The sequence below is a fragment of the Nyctereutes procyonoides genome, unplaced genomic scaffold (genome assembly GCF_905146905.1).
Source record: "Nyctereutes procyonoides isolate TBG_1078 unplaced genomic scaffold, NYPRO_anot_genome, whole genome shotgun sequence".
NCBI classification, from domain to species: domain Eukaryota; kingdom Metazoa; phylum Chordata; class Mammalia; order Carnivora; family Canidae; genus Nyctereutes; species Nyctereutes procyonoides.
In genome coordinates, this window is record NW_026575052.1 from 42,422,230 (window position 1) to 42,445,094 (window position 22,865).

Here is a 22,865-nt window from a genome sequence, read left to right on the forward strand (position 1 = left end):
TGGAATAAGGAACCACATAACAAATAATATTAGGCTTTACTTTAACATACTTGCTTTACTTACAATTACATTTTTGCCAGTTACCTGGTGTGATCCCGCATATCCTAACAGCTTTTACTTTATGTATGTAGTGGAACCACTAGTATTCACAGAGCCTACATCTCTATCATCCTCCCTTTCCCCTTACTGGCATACAGGGTACTGATTTTAAGTCTTATCCACTATCCTTAATTCGAGTATCAACTCTACATCTGAAAACTGTTACAAACATGTGATAGGGCACAAAGGGTACTTCACCTCTGTTATACTTTTTATAAAAGCTCAGGAGTACTGGCAAGTACTCAAAAGTTTTATTAAGATCATGAGAAGTAAGGAAAGACTAAGAAACTGTCACAGACCACAAGAGATCAGAGAGATGTGACAATGCAATGCAATATAGTACCCTGAATTCAATCCTGGAACAGAAAGAGAACATTAATGAAAAAACTAGTGAAATCCAAATAAAGTCTGGAATTTAGTCTATAATAATGTGTCAATATCACTTCCTTAGTTTTGGCAAATGTATTATAAGGTATTAACAATGGGGGTAGTTGGTTGAGGGGTATACAAAAATTGTACTATCTTCACAAGTTTTCTATCAATCTAAGACTATTCAAAAACAGAATTTTGGGCAGCCCGAGTGGCTCAGCGGTTTAGTGTCGCCTTTGGCCCAGGGTGTGATCCTGGAGACCCGGGATCGAGTCCCATGTCGGGCTTCCTTCATGGAGCCTGCTTCTCCCTCTGCCTATGTCTCTGCCTCCCTCTCTCTCTCTCTCTCTCTCTCTCTCTCTCTCTCTCTCTCTCTCTGTCTCTCATGAATAAGTAAATAAAACATTTTTTTAAAAAGCCAGAATTTTTATTTTATTTTTTTAATATTATTTATTTATTTATGAGAGACACAGAGCATGAGAGAGAGAGAGACACAGGCAGAGGGAGAAGCAGGTCCATGCACCGGGAGCCCGACGTGGGACTCGATCCCAGGTCTCCAGGATCGCGCCCTGGGCCAAAGGCAGGCGCCAAACCGCTGCGCTACCCAGGGATCCCCAGAATTTTTATTTTTTAAAAATGGGCATCTGAAGGTTAGATTTGCCATTTTGCATATCTATCCTTCCCCAACATGTTCAAAAAAGAAGCTGTAACTATATTCCTATGTTTCTAAGAATATCTATTTCTCCTATGTCTAGAACTAAGGGGAAATATTCATTAGCTTTCCTCTAAGAAAGATGAGAAGAATATTCATGTTTATCAGAGAATTTCCCACATGAAAAAAGAATATTTTTCAAAATTAAATATCCTTGATCTCCCTTCTTCCCTATATGCTCCTGATGCACTGTTGCAAGTTAGTGTTTTGAAAAATGTCTCGAAAAAGAAGAAGAACAGGGCTGATCAGAAACCTAGGGAAAGATATTCTAGAAGGGAAGTCAGGAGGAAACTGGAACCAATTGCACAGAACATGGTATAAGTAAAAGGTAGTAAGAAGAGAAGAAGCCAGAGATAGAAGAAAAAGATAAGGGGAAGGGTGAGTTGATGAAAGCCATGATACACATATTTTGAACTGTAAATTGGATAAGTGGGGCCAATTTTTGGTTTCTAAGCTGGTGAGGAGAGGCTAGATGAGACTGAGAGATACAGGCCTACATGCCTTTAGTGTCTATAAAACTCCTAAGCACCACAGGTATACCCCAGGGGTGGCTATAAGGCAGGCCATCCCAGAGGAGACATCTGGAAGATATTTTCTGTGGGTCACTACTGCCCCTTGGTCACCTTCAATTACCAAATGTTACAGTCTTAATTATATACACCCAAATGCATATGTTGAGGCCCTAACCCCCATTACCTCAGAAAATGACTCTATTTGGAGATAGGGTTTTTAAGGAGATATTAGTTAACATGAGGCCATTAGGGTATTCCCTAATCCAAATCGATTGGTGTTCTTTAAAATCCTAAGAGATTAGGACACACAGAGGGATGACCATATGAAAAGCCATGGAAAGGAATGCTACTTATGTACCAAGGAGAGAGGTGTCAGAAAATCAAACCTGTGGGCACTTTGACTTCCAGCCTCCAGAACTATGAGAAAATAATTTTCTGCCTTTTAAGCCATTCAGTGTGTAAACTGGTACATGACATGATGCCTTTTCTATGTTCCCAGTCCCCAGTCCCCACTTTTCTTCTCTGCTGTTAATACTTTTTTAATATAAGATGCAATCAAACTAATGGATATTAAATCCACAATGTACTCTATGGATATTAGGCCCATAGTCTTGAGTTAGACCATTGTGAAAATGTGTTATTTCATCATTTCCCTTTATGTCCTTGGGAATTATTGAAAATACTGTGAAAATTATATTTTTGTTTTTATGTGTGTGTTTTACATGAAACCACTCCTCCTAACACAAAAACTATTGAGATAAGAACTTACTATCATGCTAAAACAGTGGATCTCAACCTTTTGGGGGGTCATATTATCCTCTGAAAATATGACAGGCCATCTTGCCAAATTTGCACACAGATATGTGTACATCAACATGCACACACCTATCCACACAAATTCAGGGAGTTCAAAAACCTCTTGTTGCTCATCTACTTATGCCCATGGTCCAGGTGTCCCTTTGCACTCAAATGAATAGTTCTTGTCCAAAGAAGTTAATAAAAATCAGATAATCAATAAAAGGGCAAAAGTCAACCTACCTGCCAGGCTGAGTTTGCAGAGTAGAAGGAGCATCCATAGTGCCTTGGCCCACATCATCCCCAAGTTAATGCAGGAAGGCTGAGAAGAGAACTGAAAATGTCACTGGTCAAAAGTTAGTTTCCTCTTTTGTTTTTATTTTTTTAAGTTGTAAATTTAATTAATTAACTATAATGTTTTATTTATTTCAGAGATAGAGGTCAGTTATTATATAACACCGAGGGTTCATTACATCACATGCGCTCCTTAATGTCCATCACCCAGGGACCCCATATTCCCACTCCACTCCCCTCCAGTGATCCTCAGTTTGTTTGCTATGATTAAGTCTCTTATGGTTTGTCTCCCTTCCTGATTCTGTCTTGTTTTATTTTTTCCTCTCTTCCCCTATGATCCTCCTCTCCTTTAAACAACTCTATTTCCAGTGACAAGCAGATTCTGGGGTTTTTAAGGAAGAGTCCTTTATTTTTTTTTCTTATTTTATACTTTTAGTTATCATCACATAGACCCTTCACAATTACTTCATCAACCCCACTCAATATTTAATTTGTCCATAATTCATTCCACTCTGTAACTTGAAAAGAATACCAGCCACCAAAAAAAACCACAAAAAAACAAAAAAGTACTGTGAGTTGTAGAGATCTGAGACCATCATCTTGTCTCTGCCTCAGGCCCTAAGCCCTGCAGCCAAATGGAATGACTCCTGATCTCCCAAAAGTGCCATGGTATTTCAACATCCCCATGTTTTGCTCATGTGGTTCCTTCTGCCTACAATGTCCTTTTCCCCTCATTCTTGGCAAATTAATTCAGTCTTCCAGACTTATCCCAAGGCTAACCTCTATACTTCTCCCTACCCCAGAGATGGAGTTGTGCACCAACCCCTCACCCTGCAACATATCCTATTGCATGTGCCACACAGAATGGTGTTACCAGTTGGCTTCTCTATGTAGAGAGAGCTTCTGAATAGTGAAGCTTCTCTTATTCCTCTTTGAAGCTAAGAATTTAAGTACCTACTGGTACGTGATAGACATAAAATACTGTTAATGGAATTAATTAGAACAAAAAGTTTGCTGACTCTTCATCTCATCCCACAGAGAGATGGTGGGATAATCTAAGGATGAAGCAAATGGAAAAGCAGTAACTCATTTTTTGGAAGAAATAAAGGATGCCACATTTCATCTGACAGATCATTAGAGGGGAAAAAAAGAAAAAGAAAGAGTTCTCAACAAAATAAACCATTTGAGAAAAATTCATATGCATCATTTCTGGAAAAAAACACCAGAATAAAATTTTCTCATATACAAACCAAATGAAGTCTTACTAATTGAAAATGCCTACGGCAATAAAGCAGAATGAGAATTTGAGTCTGTAATGGTAAAAATGCCATCAGGAAACAGTATGAGACTGGTTACATAACAGCAAGAGTAACCACCTGTTACTCAACAGCGGTAGCTACTCTCTTAGGAAATAATGGTTTTGATTTAAAGGAGTCAAATCAAAGGGAAATTTTTAACTTTTTAAAATGAGGAATGTGTTCTTTAAAATTAGTTGTAGGGATCCCTGGGTGGCGCAGTGGTTTGGCGCCTGCCTTTGGCCCAGGGCGCGATCCTGGAGACCCGGGATCGAATCCCACGTCGGGCTCCCAGTGCATGGAGCCTGCTTCTCCCTTTGCCTATGTCTCTGCCTCTCTCTCTCTCTCTCTCTCTCTCTGTGACTATCATAAATAAATAAAAAATTAAAAAAAATAAAATAAAATAAAATTAGTTGTAATACTAATAGTATTTGTCAGTGCCTAATTATTCATAACATTGTCTTAATTTTCTCCATTTTGTAGCTAGGAGACATGCCTTTATACTGGTCCTAAAAGCATTCTGGAAAAGGATAGACGCCCAACCATGAAAACTCTATAAAAACTACGGTGCTCAAATTATCAACAAATGAATAATTATGAATGTGAAAGTTAAAATTGTTATTCTGACATGGGGTTTTATGTTTTTAAAATCATATCAATATTAACTGTTGAATAAAACATTTTAAAATTTATGGTAATTACTGCTTTCTCCTTTAAAATGAGACTAATCGGGGATCTCTGGGTGGTGCAGCGGTTTGGCGCCTGCCTTTGGTCCGGGGCGCGATCCTGGAGACACGGGATCGAGTCCCGCGTCAGACTCCTGGCATGGAGCCTGCTTCTCCCTCTGCCTATGTCTCTGCCTCTCTCTCTCACTGTGTGCCTATCATAAATAAAAATAAATAAATAAAAATAATAAAATGAGACTAATCGGGGATCCCTGAGTGGCTCAGCGGTTTGGCACCTGCCTTTGGCCCAGGGCGCGATCCTGGAGTCCCGGGATTGAGTCCCGTGTCAGACTCCTGGCATGGAGCCTGCTTCTCCCTCTGCCGTGTCTCTGCCTCTCTCTCTCTCTCTCTCTCTCTCTCTCTCTCTCTCTCTCTCTCTCATGTCTATCATAAATAAATATTATAAAAAATAAAAAATAAAATGAGAATACTCATATATTATTTGTGAATTAAAAAATCCTCAAAACAATTGGTGGGAATGTGAACTGGTGCAGCCACTCTGGAAAACTGTGTGGAGGTTCCTCAAAGAGTTAAAAATAGACCTGCCCTACGACCCAGCAATTGCACTGTTGGGGATTTACCCCAAAGATACAGATGCAGTGAAATGCTGGGACACCTGCACCCCGAGGTTTATAGCAGCAATGTCCACAATAGCCAAACTGTGGAAGGGCCTCGGTGTCCATCGAAAGATGAATGGATAAAGAAGATGTGGTTTATGTATACAATGGAATATACTCAGCCATTAGAAACGACAAATACCCACCATTTGCTTCGACGTGGATGGAACTGGAGGGTATTATGCTGAGTGAAGTAAGTCAATCGGAGAAGGACAAACATTGTATGTTCTCATTCATTTCGGGAATATAAATAATAGTGAAAGGGAATATAAGGGAAGGGAGAAGAAATGTGTGGGAAATATCAGAAAGGGAGACAGAACATAAAGACTCCTAACTCTGGGAAACGAACTAGGGGTGGTGGAAGGGGAGGAGGGCGGGGGGTGGGGGTGAATGGGTGATGGGCACTGAGGGGGGCACTTGATGGGATGAGCACTGGGTGTTATTCTGTATGTTGGTAAATTGAACACCAATAAAAAATAAATTTATTATAAAAAAAATCCTCAAAACAATCAGCAGTACCAAAACATACTCAGAGACAAAACTAGAAAAATTGCAGTAGTTGAAGAGAGTGGTATTCTAGGACTTGACACAGCCTGAGTTCTAGCCCTGGCACTCCTTTGAATCATCTGGTGACCCCAGATATTCCCTTTAAAAAAAAAAAATTTACTCATGAGAGACACAGAGAGAGAGGCAGAGACATAGGCAGAGGGAGAAGCAGGCTTCTTAGAGGAAGCCTGACACAGGACTCAATCCCAGGACCCAGGGTTCACAAGCTGAGTCAAAGGCAGATGCTCAACCACTGAGCCACCCAGGTGCCCCGTCAGGTATTCTCTTATTCATTCAGCAGTGTCCTAGCCACACATTAGGTGTGTGGAATAAAAGATAATCCTGTCCTTAACTTCACTCTAGTTCAATCGTTTTTTTAACAAGGAAAAGGGAGTCAGAGGATGGAGAGGATGCTAAAATCCAGACTGAGCTACTATGACTGATGGGTCCATATCATATTCCTCCAAATGGGTTTAAGAAAACAGGAAAAAGAGTTGAGAACCATGGATCACTTGCAGAGACAGAAGCACAGACACTAATAGCAAATACCACATGGTAAGTGCTATAATTATAATAGTGCAACAAAGAGCACAGAGGATCTAAGGAGAGAAATGAGCCAATGACTATAGAAAGTCAACAAGGGGTTCTAAATGATGATACTCCTCATTCTACCACTTGCCTGTCTTCCAGTGTCTTTTCCACTTTCCCCACACACATCAAAGGACCACCACAAAGTGATTGTTTATGGGGAGTAAACATGAACAAATTTGAGGTGCCTCCCAGGGACTTAGAAATAAGTTCAATTGGGAGTTCAATAGCAAAATCTGTGCACAAAGGCCTATCTAGTTATCTGTGAGTGTAAATCAGTGGGTCTCAGAGGTCAAACACAGTTGAAGAACTTGAGTTTACTCTAAACTCCCGCCAAGGAAATCTGGGCATATTCTCAGACAAGTGGATCTGGAAAATCATTATCGTCATTTAGTTGCAAGAAACTACTCAACTAGTTGTATCTTAAGTGGGAGGAGACTTTGAGAACACAAAGGACAGGTCCCCTCTGACTTTAAAATATTGATGGTTAAAGAAGGGAGAAGTTGGGGGATCCCTGGGTGGCGCAGCGGTTTGGCGCCTGCCTTTGGCCCAGGGCGCAATCCTGGAGACCCGGGATTGAGTCCCACATCGGGCTCCCGGTGGGAGCCTGCTTCTCCCTCTGCCTGTGTCTCTGCCTCTCTCTCTGTGACTATCATAAATTAATTAATTAATTGATTAATTAATTTAAAGAAGGGAGAAGTTGGCAGAGTTTATCCCGTACTATCTCCTGGAGGAAATGATGAAATTTCCTTGTACTGAACAAGGCAACTCATCAGACCTAACCACAGTCTTAATGAAAGAAAACTCAAAACCAAAGATTTCCACCATTGCTATAATTCTGTGAAGACTTCTATGATGATTAATTTAAGGGAAGAGACCCTGAACAAGGACACGAAGACTATCCTCAGAGCACCTTAGTAGCTCAGTCAGTTGAATGACTGACTCTTGATTTGGGCTCAGGTAATGATTTCAGGGTGTGAGATAAAGCCCCAAGTTGCCAGGGGTGGGGTGGCGTCCACACTCAGCAAGAAGTCTGCTTGAGGATTCTTTCCCTCTGCCTCTCTTCCCACCCATGCTCCCTTCTTTCTGAAATAAATAAATCTTTAAAAAAAGCAAAAAAATCCTCCCCACTCCCTTTGGGCACCGTAAATGTGTCACCTGTCGAAGCTTTTCTTAAGAAAGCAGTCATATCCTTAGTGCCTCCTTTGACAAGACCATTAGAATTAATGGTTTAAAATCTGGGAAAACCCTGAAGGAATTCTGTGGCCATTCCTCCTTTGTTAATGAAGCAACTTTTACATGAGATGGACTTTTTATTAGTGGGCCATCTGATGGCACTGAGGAAATCTAAAATATGAAGACTGTAGAATGTTCAAATACCTTTAAATCCCAAGCAGCACTGAGGGGAGATACCACTGTCAACAGTGTGATCCTGCTTCCCAAAAACCCAGAGCACTTTGTGGTGTGCAAAAGATGAAATATAATGGTCATCATGAACATGCAAGGGGCAGATCAGAAGCTTCAGCTCTGGTAAGAGAGGTGGTGGTGATTTTGTTTGCTGCACCCTAACTGCCTGTGGTGAATGGATCTACTGTGTAGCAGGGGACTTTGTGCTCTAGTGTATTAGCACAGTTATTGGCAAACTGGAGAGAACTTGGACAGTTTACCAGAAGGACATGATTGGTATCACACATCACTCTCATTAGAACGTGATTGCTACTTAAAATGAAGATAGATTCCTAAAGCTCTGGAGACCCTAATTCCACTTTTCTTCTAAAATTTGCTTGAAGGTATGTACTTAAGTGAAGACAGATTCATGTATTGCTTTTTTTTTTTTTTTTTTTTTGCTACCTTTTCTAAGCAAATATATGAATTTGGGCACAAGAGTAACTTTGTGAAAATTCGTGTTAAAAAAAAAAAAAAACCACATCAGTCTCCTTGCAGTCTTAAATGAGGTAAAGTAGCCTCACAAAATCTGAGCAATTTCTGGGGGTATTCAAGACCCTGGGCCACAAGAAATTCACAAATATTATGCCATGTTCTGGAGGAAATCAAACAATTTCCTGCATTCTCTGGGTCATCATCCCTAACATCTAAATGCAGCAGCTTTGAACAACTATCTTCAATAAAAGGTCACTTCCTAGAAATACAGTTTCTCATTAGAGGGACCTCATTTGAATACAGCATTTAATGGAGACCCAGAAATCTCAAACAACTATGAATATTCCACATTGGACTAAAGGACTCTGAAAATATATAGTGATACCACTTAAGTAACCTGTGTTTTTTTTAAAGATTTTATTTATTCATTTATTCATGAGAGAAAGAGAGAGGCAGAGACACAGGCAGAGGGAGAAGCAGGCTCCACGCAGGGAACCCAACTCGGGACCCGATCCCCGGTCTCCAGGATCACACTCCTGACCGAAGGCGTGCACATGCACACACACACACACAATCCTTTGGCCTTTCAACAGTTCCCAGCCAAGGCTGCATCCTGGATACAAAGTTTCATGTGAATATACTTGTACAAAAAAGTACCACTATGTGATTTTTCCCAGGGCTGGTCCTACTTTCATTCATTCATTTATTCATACATTCACTCAACTAATGTATGTTGATACTCATTCTCTGCCAGGACCTGTGCATACTATGGAATTGGGTTATTAAAGGATGGGCAAAGAAGAAATAAATTCTAAGTACAGAACTCTGGCCATAAGTTTAATTAAGAATCTGTGAACTCTACCAATGGGAGAGAGGAAGCAAACAGGGAGCTGTCCAGCCTCATTCAGTACCCCCACATTCCTTAACAATGCGTGGTAGTGAACGTTAACTAGACTTGTTGTGGTGATTATTTCACAATATTTTCAAGTATCAAATCATTATCTTGTACACCTAAAACTGATATAATGTTATATGTAATTATATATAAATGTGGGGGAAAAAGCTGTCAAAAAAACCACAGTCTATAAACGCACTTGAGGTGCAGGATGCCTTTACACAAAGAACATTTTGAGATGCCAGCATCAAGATAGGCAAAATCAGAATTGTGATGTGATAGTGAGAGTCTACAAAGCACTGACGCATTACAAAAAATGGTACCTTGCCTTTAAAAAAAATAGATTTTTATTTATTTGAGAGCATGTACAAACAGGAGGGAGGGGCAGAAAGAGTGGGAGCAACAGGTTTGAGCCCAGAACCCTGGGATCCTGACCTGAGTTCCAGGCAGACATTTACCTGACTGAGCCACCCTGGCACCCCATATCCTGCCCTTCTAAAAATCCCTGTGGACTTGGTATTATTAACTCCACTTCACAGATATGGAAGTTGAGGCTCAGTGATATTATACAACCAGTCCAAAAACCATTTATGGCATAGCTGGGATTCTAACCTATGACTGTCTTATCCCAAAGCCTAGACTCTTTCCACAAAAATCAAACAGTAGCTATTAATGATTTTCTGTCCCTCAGATCTCCTGCCACGAAACACCAATACACAAAAGGATCTTCCTCTGAAGCTCCTAATTTTCTCTAGCCTAGAGTTTCCAGAAAGACAAATCCATTATATATATGCATATATTTCCACCAGCCCCTGACCTTTGATCCCCATGACTTCCCAGCCTTACCCCAGCAATTTAAAAGGGGGTCATATTCCCATAATTATCAAAAACCAGTCTAAGGAGTAATTCTTATGGTGGGTTCTGACCCATAATTTCATTAAGGAGTAAAAGACCCTCACATAATTGAAGAAGAGGCCTAATTTGCAAGGGTTTATCAAACTTCTCTAAAGGAGTATGGCACTCACCTCCCTGTGGTGTCCAGATGTCCTGCTGGTTCAAAGGATCCCCATCAAAGGTGCTCTGTTCCCTACAGCACAAGTCAGGACAGAGAGGGAATTTGGAATTTATCTACATAGAGATATGTATTTCCTCTCTGGTTGTCTGGGAGCTTTCTCTTTGCTTTTAAGCAAAACTTAGGACGGGTGGCACTTAACCCATTTATGCTGGGAAATGAGATGCATTATTGTAACTGGAAAAAAAAATCTACTTCTGTGAGACTACTCAACTTTACAGGAAAAATGCCATCTGAAAGTGTCATAAACAATTAAAAGGAACTACTAAATTTGAAATTTTCTATTCAGGAAGTCCTTACAAATGCTGTAATGGGGGAAATGCTGAGAATATCTTTAACTGAAAAAGAGAAATATGTAATCATGTGATTGGCTTTAAACGAAGAGAGAGATGAAGGGAAGAAAATAATAGTAGCTCAGAAAAGAGATTTATAATTCTTTATAATTCTTTTTTATGTCTAAAGCCCAAACTAAGCCACCTAAGATTCCTATTTAGCAGTTTATTATGATAATGATGATTAATAATATGTGGAGTTCATATGGTGTGTCAGGCACACTACTAAAAACTTTACCTCCTTGGATTTTCACAACATTCCTAAAACATTGATAATATTTTTATTCCCATTTTACAGAGGAGGAAACTGAGGTCCAAACAATTGAGAAACTTGTCCAAAGTTAGTAGTAGAGCCAAGAAATGAGCCAAGGCAGCCTGATCTGCAGTTTCCTACAAATTGAAAGTTTAAGTTACATGATCTCTGGGGTTCCCATGAGCACTATAGTTCTACGTTCTTTTGCAATGAACAAAATCATAAAGGACATAGACTAAGGAAAAGATTATGATGCAAAGAGAAAAAAACATAAGATTTTTTCTTTAGATTTTTATTTATTTGAGAGCCAGAGAATCTGTGTGAGTGGGGAGGAGGAGCAAAAGGAGGGGGAGGGACAAGGAGAACCCTTTCTGAGCTCCAAGCTGGAAACATAGGACTTGATCCCAGGACCCTGAGATCATGAAACCAACAGTCAGACACCCAATCAACTCAGCCGCCCAGGCACCTCAGAAATGGAAGTTTTAAAACATGATATGCTTTCCAACCTCATGTTTTACTTTAAACCCATTCCCTACCTTCCTCAGGCAATGTTCCACTAAATAAAAGAGTTTAGCAAAAATAAGAAAAGAGGTAGTCTCTTACCTAGTAGATTATGACATATTAAAAACCCCATTGTAAAGTATCTAGCATAGCTAAACTTATGCATAAAATAGCACTTCTTCAGTTTGTTCAACCAGTACTTAATAAACACCTATTATATGTGTCACATCTGCCTAAAGATGTGTGTGAAATTAAATTCTGGTTAAGAATTTATTGATTAAACATGTACATTTATCTGTATTCTCTCAGGAAAACCCACAAAAATTATAAGAAAGGTATAGAGCCACAGAACAAAACCAATGGGAGCAGAGACAATTACACATGAAATCAAAGATGTCAATAAGTTTTTGGAAAATGAGAAATGAATCAAGTGGTAACTGAGCTGGTAAAAATGAGAGAGCTGAAAGCTAAAAATGCCTAAGAGAAGAATTATGCCAACAAGAATTATGTCATGGAATTTCATAATGGCTCACAAATTTGAGACACGAGATGGGCATAACCTATCCTTGTTATTCATGGATTCTGTGATTGCAAAACTACTCTCTAATCTGTACCCCCAAAAATAATACTCTAGGTGCTTTCACAGTCATTTGCAAATATGTGCACTGGCAAAACACCAGAACCACCTGATGCACATACTTCCAGCTGAGGTGGAGCACTCTGCTCTCATCCTTGTACACAAATATCCTTTTCATGATCTACTGAGAGCCATGTTTTCTGCATTTTTGTTGCTGGTTTTGTTGTTTAAAATGATCCCTAAGAACAATGCTAAAGCACTCATTAGTGTCCCCAAGTGGAAGAAGTAATGTGCCTTACAAAGAAAATACCTGTATTTACTGACCTTCACTTAGGCACGAATTACATGGCTACCGGTTTTAAGTTCAAGGTTAATGTATCAACTATACATATTAAATAAGGTATCTTTAGGCCAAAACACACATAAAACAAGATTATATAATGATCAGCTGATGAAATCATTGTAACCAGAGGCTTGCATGAACTCAACTGTGTACCTCCCCCCCAGAGAGAACGGTTCCTTACTCAATAATTTAGTGTTGTCAGAGAGTTCACAGAACATAATTACCATAAATAACATCTGTGCCACAATGAAGATTAATGTGAATGGAAGCAGGAGAGTAATCTATCTGCAAGGCTCATTGACATTATGGCAGCAGAAGTATGATGACAAGGGTTTAAGGATGCGGTAGCCACATAAGAGGAAAACATGGACAAATCTGAGCATGTACCAGACCACAACAGAGGACAATATCATAAGTGACTAGAACAGATCATTAATTAAGCTTGAATAAAGTAACACTGAGGTTGGAGAAGAGACTCAATCCACACACTCCAGCATTTCAACCCAAATTCCACAAACTTAATTTGACATCAGGTCCTGTGCTGGCACTGTGGAAATGAAAAGAGGCCCCACTCAGAAAAAGTTCACAATTTAACTGGGAAAAGAGACATGTAAACACAATGCTGTAAACCAATATGGCAAGGGGTGCCAAAGAGACATGTATAAAGTGCTACAGAAAATGAAAAAAGGGGGATCGCTAAGTGGCTCAGCGAGTTTAGCACCTGCCTTCGGCCCAGGGCATGATCCTGGAGTCCCGGGATCGAGTCCCACATCAGGCTCCCTGCATGGAGCCTTCTGCCTGTGTCTCTGCCTCTGTTGTTCTCTCTCTGTGTCTCTCATGAATAAATAAATAAAATCTTAAAAAAAAAAAAAAGAAAATGACAAAAGGGAGCCAGCCATTAATTCTATGCTAAGGGAAGTGGATCCCAGAAAATAAATAAGAAAAAGGGATTTTGGTCAATCAGAGAAAGATAATTATCATACGATCTCACTTCTATGTGGAATTTAACAAACACAACAGAGGATCATAGGGGAAGACAGGAAAAAATAAAACAAGATGAAATCAGAGATGGAGACAAACCACAAGAGACTCTTAATCATAGAAAACAAACTGAGGGTTGCTGGAAAGGAGACGGATGGGGTAACTGGGTGATGGACATTAAGGAGGGCATGTGATGTAATGAGCACTGGGTGTTATACAAAATTGATGAATCACTGACCTCTACTTCTAAAACCAATAATACATTATATGTTAATTAGTTTAAGTTAAGAAAAATTAACTTTAACCATAAAAAAGGGACTTTTTAGTGGAATACAATACATGGATGTATTATAAACATTTCTGGTACAAAGATGTGTAATAGATATTTGCTGACATCTGGGATGAGATCTAGAAGACGTACTGGTATCCCTTCACTATACCTCTTGAAGCAGGTTGACTGTTGGACCCCCAGAAGATGTATCCAACCAGAACCTCAGAATATGCTTTTATTTGGATTAAAGGTCTTTGCAGATGTAATTAAGATACAGATCTCTAGATGTAATCATCCCGGATTACGGTAGATCCTAAAACCAAGGACCAGTGTCCTTAGAAGAGACAGAAAACACAGAGAGACACAGGGGAAAGCTATGTGACTAGAAAGAGTCAAAGTGATCAAAGTGATACATCTGCAAATCAAGGAAGCCTAAGACTGCCAAGACACCAGAAGCAAAAAAGGCATGGTACAGATTCTCCCTCAGGGCCTCCAGAAGGAACCAACCCTGCTAACACCTTGATTTTGGACTTCCAGAAATGTGAGAGAACAAATGCCTATTTTTAGCCACCATATTTGTGGTAATTTATTAGATAGCTCAAGGAAACTAACATACTCCTCTAACCCAAGGCAAGGGCAAGAAGGCTGGCCCATCAAATTCTTTCATCTAAGAATATGAAACTGAATCAGCTAGATTGTGGTAGACAATAAGGCTCTCAGGTCGTAAGTGCTGGCAGATATGTTCTAGACATGTAAGAAAAGAAATAAGGTTAGGAAGACAGTGAAGAAAAGAGATAAGCAAAGGAGAAAGATCATGTGAGGGAAGTTCAGTACCCAACTTCCAGCTGCTTAGGTGGAACACATGGGATTCTGGTGCATTCTCTGCCTGTGGATATCCATGACACTACCTGCTATGTCATTCCAATACCATGCTGCTAAGTTATATTTCAATCTGTTTTTGTTCCTTGCAACCAAATGATCCCCAATATAACAAGGATGCTTGGCAGTAACTTGGTTTTAAGAAAATAGAAGGAGGTGGAAATAAAATGGCAGTTACTAAACAAATGAGCTATTTCAAAGTGTAAACTGATTAGGAAAGAAAAGGTTAACAGTTGGGAAATTTTACCAATAAAAAGGCACACTGAAAAGAAAGCAAGCAAGTTTTCTTTCACAAAGACAATGTTGATGGTTTCAGGCCCCAGAGTAAATATTCACATCAGGGGAGAAGTTGGAAAAAGAGAGAATATCAAATGGTCCAAAGACTGAAACAAACACAGCTCTACTAACCACAGTTCACATCCTTCCCCAGGGTAGGTCTTGTGGTCCTTCTGCCTTGGATTAGTTCTCAATATCTGATATGCCAATTGCTCAATTCTTTCAGTCTCTGAACATCTATTAGTATGTACTATGTGCCAAGGACTGTGGTAGGTCCAGCGTGGTAGCCACTAGCTACAGGTGGCTGCTAAGCAAACAAAGTGCAATTCCAAACTGAGATGTGCTAGAAGTGTACTATAAACACCAGATTTCGAAGACTTACTACAAAAAGAAAATAATATTCTTATTAACAATATTTCTATTGATTATATATTAAAATATTAAAATAACATCTTAAATGCATTGAGTTAAACATATTATAATTGTGCTTTTTTTTTTCTTTTGGTAGTCTCCACACCCAGCATGGAGCCCAATGAGGGGCTTGTACTTACAACCCCAAGATCAAGACCTGAGATGAGATCAAAAGTTGGACCCTAAACAACTAAGCTAGCCACCCAGGTGCCACTACTTTCTTTTACTTTTTAAAACGAGGCTTGCATTATATTTGTTAACTATAGCTGCTCTAGTTCTAATCCAGCCTTGCCTCAGCCTCTCTCCTCCCCCACTCTTCTGAAAATCTTCAACTATATTTTTATACTCTCAAAGTTTGTAAATTTTCCATTAATTAAGTCATCCATGCTTTTCCTTTACCTTGATCCTAAAACTTAAACATTAATAAAATAATCCAATATTATGATTATATGATTGGTAATCACAGAAGAATCAAGTAGTGTTTTGCACAGATAGAAAAAATAAATGTAATTCCATGTCCCTCAAATGGTCTTGTTCGATTGAGTATATTTCAAGAATCAAAGTCAACTGCATTACCTTTTCCTAAACTCTATTCCTCAAAATTATGGCACATTTATTCCTCCTATTTGGACAATGACTTTCTACTAGAGCTTTTTCTTTTTCCTGAAGTTATTATTTTCTCTTTTCTTAGTGATATGAGGAACCTACACCTTCACCTCATACTAAAATCATCCAAATTTTTCATCATATATTTTTTTAAATAAATCCATTTTCTTTATGAAGCATATTGGAACCAGCTACAATGAGGTATTGGCAGTAGGAGGTGGATGCAACAGGAGGAGTGCACAGGAAGTGAGGAAGCAGCACGTCTCCTGAAAAGCTTAATTCTGAAATAAACATTGTGACGAGGACACATTGGTAGGATGCAAGGGAGAGGTGAGGGCATGTATTTATTTGTCCTCCCAGAATTAAGAATGGGCTTGACTGGATGTATCTGTAGATTGGAGTCCTTTCCACCTGACAGCCTCAATCTTCCCCCATCAAAATAGAACAGCCATTTGCTAAGAAAAGGATCTAAGGATCTCATTTACCTCATGAAAGGAGCACACCAGGGGCCAGATCCTGCTGAGGACAAGGATAACTAAGTGGCACTCAGGATCTACATGGCTGAAGAATGAGAACTGGTAAAAAAACATCCTCAGATTTCTGTGGCACTCATCTGAAGACTTCGGTTCTTTATTATTTCAAGAGAAAATAACTATAGTGTAAAATCAAGGAATATGTTCCAGGCACAGATCAAAGGAAGGTTTCTGTTTCCATTACTGTTTCCTTTAATAAACTCTTGGCTCCTTCCCTCTTCCTGTTTTAATAATTATAACAAGAGATAATTACATAGTAATCTGCAAATTAACTCTATTAAAACTATAAGAATCTCTGGCAGCCTTTCTCATCTAGGCTCTTCATCTGAACTGCAAACCAGAATTTAAATGACTATTTCACTTCACAAAGAATGAAAATAATTAGTACCAATCCAGACGACAGAAGAGAACTTCACTTACAAGATGTACAATATAATATTACATACAATTGATGCCTTCAGGGTATTAGCTTAATTCTCTCACAGAACTCTAGCTGAGAAAGACCAACTGAGGTGGATATCCAAAAAGGTAGCTGGAATTACTGAATTTTGAGCAATTACAGTATTCTTTTTCAATTACAGTATTCTTAAAATACATTGGTGATCTTATAAACTGACACCCTGAAGAATTAACACTCCTTTAGATTAATAAATTCTGATTTTCAAAATAAATTCCTAAATTGCATAGTTATACTTTCCATAGTTCTTTTTTTAAAAAAGATGTGTTTGTTTATTTGAGAGACAGAGAGAAAGCACAAATAGGAAGGGCAGGGGGAGAGGGAGAGAGAACCTTAAGCAGACTTTGAGCTGAGTGCAAGACTGATGTAAGGTTCAATCTCACAATCCTCAGATCATGACCTGAGTGGAAACCAAGAGATGGATGCTTAACTGTGTCATGCAGGCACACCCCCTTTCTATAGTTCTTAACTCTATACCTGCAAGAAGCAATGATCCCATTTCCAGGGCTTTGGATTTTAATCCGCTAATGAAGGAATGGGGTATAATTCCACTAATTTAACAAAGGAAAACTATAGTAAAACTCCAAAACTGCTGTGTGCACAATCACACTTCCAGAGGAATGATGATGTGAATGAGGCACTTTAAAGTGGGTTTCTGATACTAAACTAGCCCTACAAGATATGTTAAGCAGAAAATTTTAAGTGGAAAACAAAAATCACAGAGTAATAAATATCAGAGGCACAAAAGCAAAATTTAAATTTATCTGTAAAAATCAGTCAAGAGAAACAAAGTAAAAGGAAGTAAAATATGGTATCAAAACATGGAGGGGAGCGTAGTAAAGAGTGAGTTATAAAATAAGTGACCAAGAGCTTAATATAGACTGCTATATGCAGAAGTTGTTACATATAAACCAAATGGCAATCACAAATAAAAAAAAAAGTAATAGATGGCAAAAAAATAAGGAATCCAGCTATACAGGCCTACCTCAAGAAGCCAGAAAAATCTCACATAAACAACCTAACCTACATCAAAGGAACTAGAAAAAGAATAACAAAATCCACAACCAGTAGAAGGAAAGAGATAATAATAAAGATCAGAGCAGAAACAAAATAGAAACTAAAAAAAACAATAGATCAATGAAACCAGCAACCAGTTCTTTGAAAAGATCAACAAAATCAATAAACCTTTAGCCAGACTCATCAAAAAAAGAGAGGAATCAAATAAATAAAGTCAGAAATAAAAGAGGAGAAATATCAACACACATAAATACAAATACGTTATGAGACTATTAGGAAAAATTAAATGGCAACAAATTAGACAATCTAAAGGAAATAGATAAATTCCTAGAAACATATAACCTCTCAAAATTGAAACAGGGAGAAATTTTCTTTTGACAAAGGAGGCAAGAATATGCAATGGGAAAAATATAGCCTCTCCCAACAAATGGTGTTGGGAAAACTGGACAGTTGCATACAAAACTATGTAACCAGGCCACTTTCTCACACCATACACAAAAATAAATTCAAAATGGATTAAAGACCTAACTATGAGACCTGAAACCATAAAAATCCTAGAAAAGAGCACAGGCAGTAATTTCTCTGACATTGATTATAGCAACTTTTTTCTACATATGTTTCCTGGGGTGAGGGAAACAAAAGCTAAAATAAATTATTGGGACTTCATCAAAATAAAAGGCTTCAACACAGCAAAAGAAACAATCAACAAAACTCAAAGACAACCCACTGAATGGGAGAAGACATCTGCAAATGACATCTCAATAAAGGATAAATATCTAAAATATATTAAGAACTTATATAACTCATCAAAATGAAAATAATTCATTTTAAAAATAGGCACAAGACATGAGCAGGTATTTCTCCAAAGAAGACCTCCAGATGGCCAACAGATGAAAAGATGCTCATTATCACTCATCATCAGGAAATGCAAATCAAAACTTCAGTGAGAAATCAAGTCACACTTGTCAGAATGGCTAAAATCAAAAACACAAGAAAAAAAGAGGATGTGGAGAAACAGGAACCCTCATATACTCTTGGTGGGAGTACAAACTGTGCAGCCACTATGGAAAACAGTATGGAGTTAACTCAGAAAGTTAAAAATGGAAGTACCCTATGATTAGAAAAAATACAAATTCAAAGGGATACAGGCACCTCTTTATTTAATGCCACATTATTTACAATAGCCAAACTATAGAAGCATCCCAAGTATCCACTGATTAATGAATAAATAAAGAAAATGTGGTATATTCACAATGGAATAATATTCAGCCATAAAAAGAGTGAAATTTTGCTATTTGCAACAATATCCATGGAACTAGATATTATAATCCTAAGTGAAATACTAAGCCAGTCAGAGAAAGACAAATACCATATGATCTCACTCTAATGTGGAACTTAAGAAACAAAACAAATGAGCAAAGGAAAAAAAAAAGAAACAGGAGATGGTAATATTGTTGAATATAATAATGTACAGAATTGTTGAATCACTATATTGTACACCTGAACTAATATAACACTATATGCTAACTGGAATTAAAAAAAATAAAAAATAAAGTGGAGTTTTAAAATCTATTTTTCTGAAATAGAATCATATAACTTTCTAAGGAGACTCTTAGAAATGGATCCATTACATTATCATGCCAAGAGCCAATGCAGTATTGTGCTTTCTGCGAAATTCTACAAGCCTTTCAAGAATTTACCTCATTAATTAATCTTCAAAAATGTTTAAGATCCATGAATAAAAGAAAACATTATTTGTATTTTCGTATAACCAAATATGTCTCACAAATACCAAATCATTTTTCCACATCATTACATCTAAATCATTATACATAAGAAGAAATGATGTACACAGATAATAGTCATGCTTTCCTTTCTGTGTTAGTATCAGCTGAGAACTAGTCAGTGTGTGCCAGAACCTGGTTTTTCCAAGTAGAGTCTAGGAATCAGCCATGTGAGTATTAACTAGCTTTAGTTTACTAGTAAACTAGTAACTAGTTTAGAAATGCAAATTCTCAGGATTTGTTAGGCCTGCATCATCTCAGCTCCAATTATCCCTCTGCCAAATCCTGTTTCCTATCCCTTTCTTTCAGAAGCACTGATAAACATGCCATGCCCAAGGTAAAGCAATCACAGTAAATTCCCACAATAAAGACAAAATTTCCATGTTTATGTGCAGCTTGGCACCTGGCAGTATATTAGGTACTGCATAGATTATTAGTTGAACAAGTGGATACAGCTGTCTGCCTTGGAAATCTCAGAGCAATCTTTCATAACCAAATTATGTATTTTCTATAGTGTTTTCCAAATTTACAAATCCACCCTCACTTTTGATTAAAAAAAAAAAGTAATTCACTCTCCTTTGTAGAAACAAGCACAGTGACTCCTCTAGTTGAAAATCTCACATATTGAAGATATCGTCAATCCTCTGTATATCCCATGAGGCCAAGAAAATTTGGTCTAAATTTATTTCTGTAATCTGTATCATGAAAATAATAGTCTTCTTTTTAGTTTTAAATAAATGAATCTTTTTCTTCAGCCAGTTATTTTGTAACCTTTCATCTCTTACTTGTTCATTTTCTTTAGACAAGGCATGCCACTTACATAGTTCCATCACAGAGGGCCCTGCTCTTAAAAAGTCCCTAAATTAGGGTTAATGTCTTGCTACTACTGTCTTGAAATTCTTGATTATTTTGCAACAAGGGTTCCCGCATTTTCATTTTGCATAAAGCCCTGTGAATTATGTAAGCTAGTCCCATCGGCAGATTTGGTTCTTAATGAGGGGGTAGCAATCAAAATCATCAGTGAAAGACATTCTTCCCCAAATATATATAACAGGGCCCCACCCCCCGAAATTCTGATTTAAGAGGTATGGGGTGGGATCTGTACATGTATAATTCTTAAGACACACATATTTAAGAAAAAGTCCACGGTACAAATTCTACCTCATAACTAATCACATTGCTTTAAATAAGTTCTACTCAAAAAAACAAAACAAAACAAAACAAAAAAGCTCCTGATGGCTTTTAAGTAGGAAAGGCATTACTTGGTCCCTCATAATATTAGTAATTGATCACTCCAAGCTCTAATTGTTTCTCAGTCCTGGGAGATCTGTCTACTCATCCACTAAATATTGACTCCTTTGGGGGTTTTGTCCTAGGCCTTTTCTTCTTTCTCTACATCTCATTCCTCAGAGGTCTCAATCATCATCTATGGATATCAGTTATTTATAACAATGTAGTTTATCATATAAAACATTATGGTTTTTCTATTTGAAACCTTATTTATTAAATATTTCAATTTATTTTCTTCCTTTTTATTCAATTACAATAATTTACAGTGTTATCTTTGTTTCGGGCATACAAAATAATGAGTCAACTATTCTATAAAGTATCAAGTACTCATCATAATAAAAGCACTCTTAATCCCCTTCACCCTTCAATTTTTCTTTTATAGCTTCTTTATTTTTTTTTTAATATTTTTTTAATTTTTATTTATTTATGATAGGCACACAGTGAGAGAGAGAGAGGCGGAGACACAGGCAGAGGGAGAAGCAGGCTCCATGCACCGGGAGCCCGATGTGGGATTCGATCCTGGGTCTCCAGGATCGCGCCCTGGGCCAAAGGCAGGCGCTAAACCGCTGCGCCACCCAGGGATCCCTATAGCTTCTTTATTTACAAAATTGAGACGTTTTGAGTTTTTATACATTTAAATCTTTATATGTTTAAATACCTACTCCATATGGAATTTACTTTGCATTCTTCCACTTCTTATTCTACTGAATCAAAGTATCATTTTTTTCATTGATTAATTTCTGGATTTTTCTTCCAATTCTAGGATCTATGTTCTGGAAGTGTGCAGTATATGTGAGGGGAAAGGGAAGAAGAAAAAATTTGTTACCCAAAAGGACCTGTCATAATCTGGAAATGAGAGCTGATTCACATTATGTACACACTGTGCATTTATTTTAAGGGCCCAGAGGAGCAGATAAAAATAAATAAAAGTCTAGGTACTAGAGAAGCATAGGATCCATACAACTTGTACTATTATTGGCATGCTTATTTTATTTCATGTCAGCAAATCAGCTTTGGGCAAGTTAAAGGTGAAGCCAGAGACCACAGGAATCCTCTGCAATTTAATTAAGAATTCAGAAAAGGGATCCCTGGGTGGCGCAGTGGTTTGGCGCCTGCCTTTGGCCCAGGGCGCGATCCTGGAGACCCGGGATCGAATCCCACGTCGGGCTCCCGGTGCATGGAGACTGCTTCTCCCTCTGCCTGTGTCTCTGCCCCTCCCTCTCTCTCTCTCTCTCTCTCTCTCTCTCTCTCATAAATAAATAAATAAATAAATAAATAAATAAATAAATAAATAAATAAATAAGAATTCAGAAAAATGGAAAAATACTTGATACAGATAGCATCTTATATGATGGATAAACCAAACCAAGAAACTGAAAAATATTTATGTAGATAATAGGTATTGCAAAGACATTACAAATAGAAACATTATAACCAAGTTGGGATAAAGGTTTCTTTCCTGACAGATTTATGTATACTCCTCATCTTATTACAAGATGTGTGTTGCTGCTGCTACTTTTATTTTTGCAGCAGCACTCTATGAAATTCTACATTAAAGTGGGGAGACTTTTGTGTTATTTTTGTAACATGACCTCTGCCTCTGCGATGACTTGTGTTTGTGGAAAGTATTATTGCTAATTCAATGTTATAGAACACTGAATTTAGCCTCAAGCTTAGAATGTAGAAAACTGCAAGAAAATGTCACTTCCACCTTAACAACAACAAAAACAGCCAGATGATACACAAAAATTTTTCTTGAGCCCATAAAGGAGCTGAGACCCTAAGGCAACCAATAAAAGGAATTCTAAAGAGGGACAAGTTCCTGCAAGGAGAGGCAGAACAGACAAATTGCTTTACTTAAACAAGAACAGGAGAAAGAACTGGCCACCCTACAAACAAGACTTGAAACAAATCCTTAATGCCAAGTGTGGTCTAGCTTGTCTTTTTCAAATAG

General features: G+C 38.0%; 1 protein-coding gene across 1 annotated transcript in view; it reads right to left on the minus strand.

The window, feature by feature from the left end:
• Positions 1–22,865, minus strand: part of IL31RA (interleukin 31 receptor A) — an 82,432-nt gene that overhangs the window by 54,277 nt on the left and 5,290 nt on the right. Inside the window, exon 2 of the mRNA XM_055331805.1 lies at positions 2,731–2,821. Coding sequence (XP_055187780.1) covers positions 2,731–2,788 — 58 coding nt within the window. The 5' untranslated portion in view covers positions 2,789–2,821. The remainder of the gene's footprint in view (positions 1–2,730; positions 2,822–22,865) is intronic.